At 46.1% G+C, this 1,757-nt stretch overlaps 2 protein-coding genes across 3 annotated transcripts in view; both read left to right on the top strand.

Moving 5' to 3' along the window:
* LOC103369567 (cullin-7) overlaps nt 1-1,741 on the top strand; it is a 4,510-nt gene extending 2,769 nt beyond the window's left edge. Inside the window, exons 8-10 of the mRNA XM_008298315.1 lie at nt 50-270; nt 895-924; nt 1,530-1,741. Of these exons, the coding sequence (XP_008296537.1) occupies nt 50-270; nt 895-924; nt 1,530-1,714 (436 nt within the window). The 3' untranslated portion in view covers nt 1,715-1,741. The remainder of the gene's footprint in view (nt 1-49; nt 271-894; nt 925-1,529) is intronic.
* Nucleotides 1-1,757, top strand: part of LOC103369563 (cullin-9) — a 28,199-nt gene that overhangs the window by 14,735 nt on the left and 11,707 nt on the right. The window lies entirely within an intron of this gene.

Below are 1,757 nucleotides of genomic sequence, written 5' to 3'. Positions count from 1 at the left end.
AAAAAGGCTCATTTCTGACGTCAGTGAGGTCTGAATCATTAAACTGCAGTCGGTACAGTTGTGGCGTGTTTGCTGTCTACCCAGAATCCTCGGCGTTCAGCCCGCTGTCGTGGCTGCTCAGCGAGTACCTTGATAACGCTGAGTCGGCTCGCCGCTGTAAGAGCCGGGCGGCCATCTTTAACTCCAGAGTGCGACGCCTCACTCACCTGCTGGTCCACGTGGACACGAGTCGCAGCGACGGCGAGGAGCTCAAACCGCCCGTCAAGTCCAGTGAGTTGATCTGCACCGATTTTCTTTTTCAAATATTTCTACACTCAGATCTCAGATATTTAGAATAAATCTGCAGTAGAACTGCGTGAAGTTACTACACTGGTTCTGACCCGAAACATCAGCTCTGATTGATTAACTGATTAGTCAACTGACAGAAAAAGAACAGTTTAAATCATCAAAGAAAACGCAGAAGTCATATCTGAGGCTGATGGGATGTTTCTGTTCACTGTTTGACTCCATCATGAGTTAAGCACTGAGAAGCTGAAAAGATCAAAACCTTACAAACATGAATAAGTCAATAAAATAAATAAAACAAGTGAAATAAATGACTACATGATTAGATTAATGATTAGAAATAAATGATCAATTCAGTTTTATTTGTATAGCGCAGCGTACAACACGTTGTCACACGGCGCTAACAGACCTCACAGGTTTAAACAGAAAAGGACCGACCTGATAAGTGTTGTTTTATTAGAATTAGCTTGTAGCACCCAGACAGGAGTTGAGGGCCGTTCCTGGTCTATGTTCTGCGTTGTTTCCTGTAACTGTTGCTCTGCTGCGTCATCAGCTGAGCAGAACAACGTGTCTGAGAAGCTGAACTAAAGGAGTTTGTTTTGTTTCCAGAAGGTCTCAACAGAAGCAAAGAGCTGAAGAGTAAGTAAAGCTGCGTTCAGAGGCGTTTTCTGTGTTTATGCTCTGCTCTGTGACATTTCATGTGTCCACATGAGGACAAGGAGGCATCGCGGCGCCCCCTGCTGGCTGCTTGTACCGGAGAAACACAACAGAGGCTGGAGGATTCTTTCAGTTACTACAAAACATTTAACTTGTAGCATAGAAGCTGTTGTCCACTGTGCATGGGTTTTGGTCTGTTTGGACCACCAGGGGGCACTGCACACAGAGTTAATCAGCCAGTCTTTGGTATTTTTCACACCTCCTGAGAATCTGCCCTATAAACGCCTCCAGCAGGGGGCGCTGCAAGCTTCCTCCTCCTCGTCTGAACTGAAACATCAGCTTCCTTCAGACAAACGTATCATCGGGACGTTTCAGCTCCATGTTTTCTTTCAGTTCGACTGTTTTTAAACCTCCTGTTCGCATCACCACACTGACGTGTTTCTTTTCAGAGTAAAAGAAGGACCGAACAGAGGCGCTGCTTCATCTTTACTTTTGTGGCTGCTGCCGTTTCCGTTTCATTTTTCTGATCAAATTCATCGACGGCGATCTTCGCTCAGAAAACCAACGTTGTCATTTTTGTCTTCCAGATGGTAAAGAGGGTAAAAACAAAGACTCTGCCACGGCGTCTTCCTCCACTTCCTCTTCTTCAGCCAAACCCAAAGTAAAGAGCAGCAGCAGCATCGCAGGCATCGCCCTCTGCTGGCAGGGAGTGGTACAGCGACAGGTTTGTCACACTTCCTGTTCTGCTCCATCTTCTCTACCTGTGGCATAGACTGTATAAAAGATGGACGTAGCAACCGGCCCTGAAACATGAA

Source organism: Stegastes partitus, unplaced genomic scaffold, assembly GCF_000690725.1.
Source record: "Stegastes partitus isolate 25-593 unplaced genomic scaffold, Stegastes_partitus-1.0.2 Scaffold1304, whole genome shotgun sequence".
Lineage (NCBI taxonomy): Eukaryota > Metazoa > Chordata > Actinopteri > Pomacentridae > Stegastes > Stegastes partitus.
Note: the sequence above shows the minus strand (reverse complement) of the source record. Positions and strands in the feature narration are given on the sequence as shown.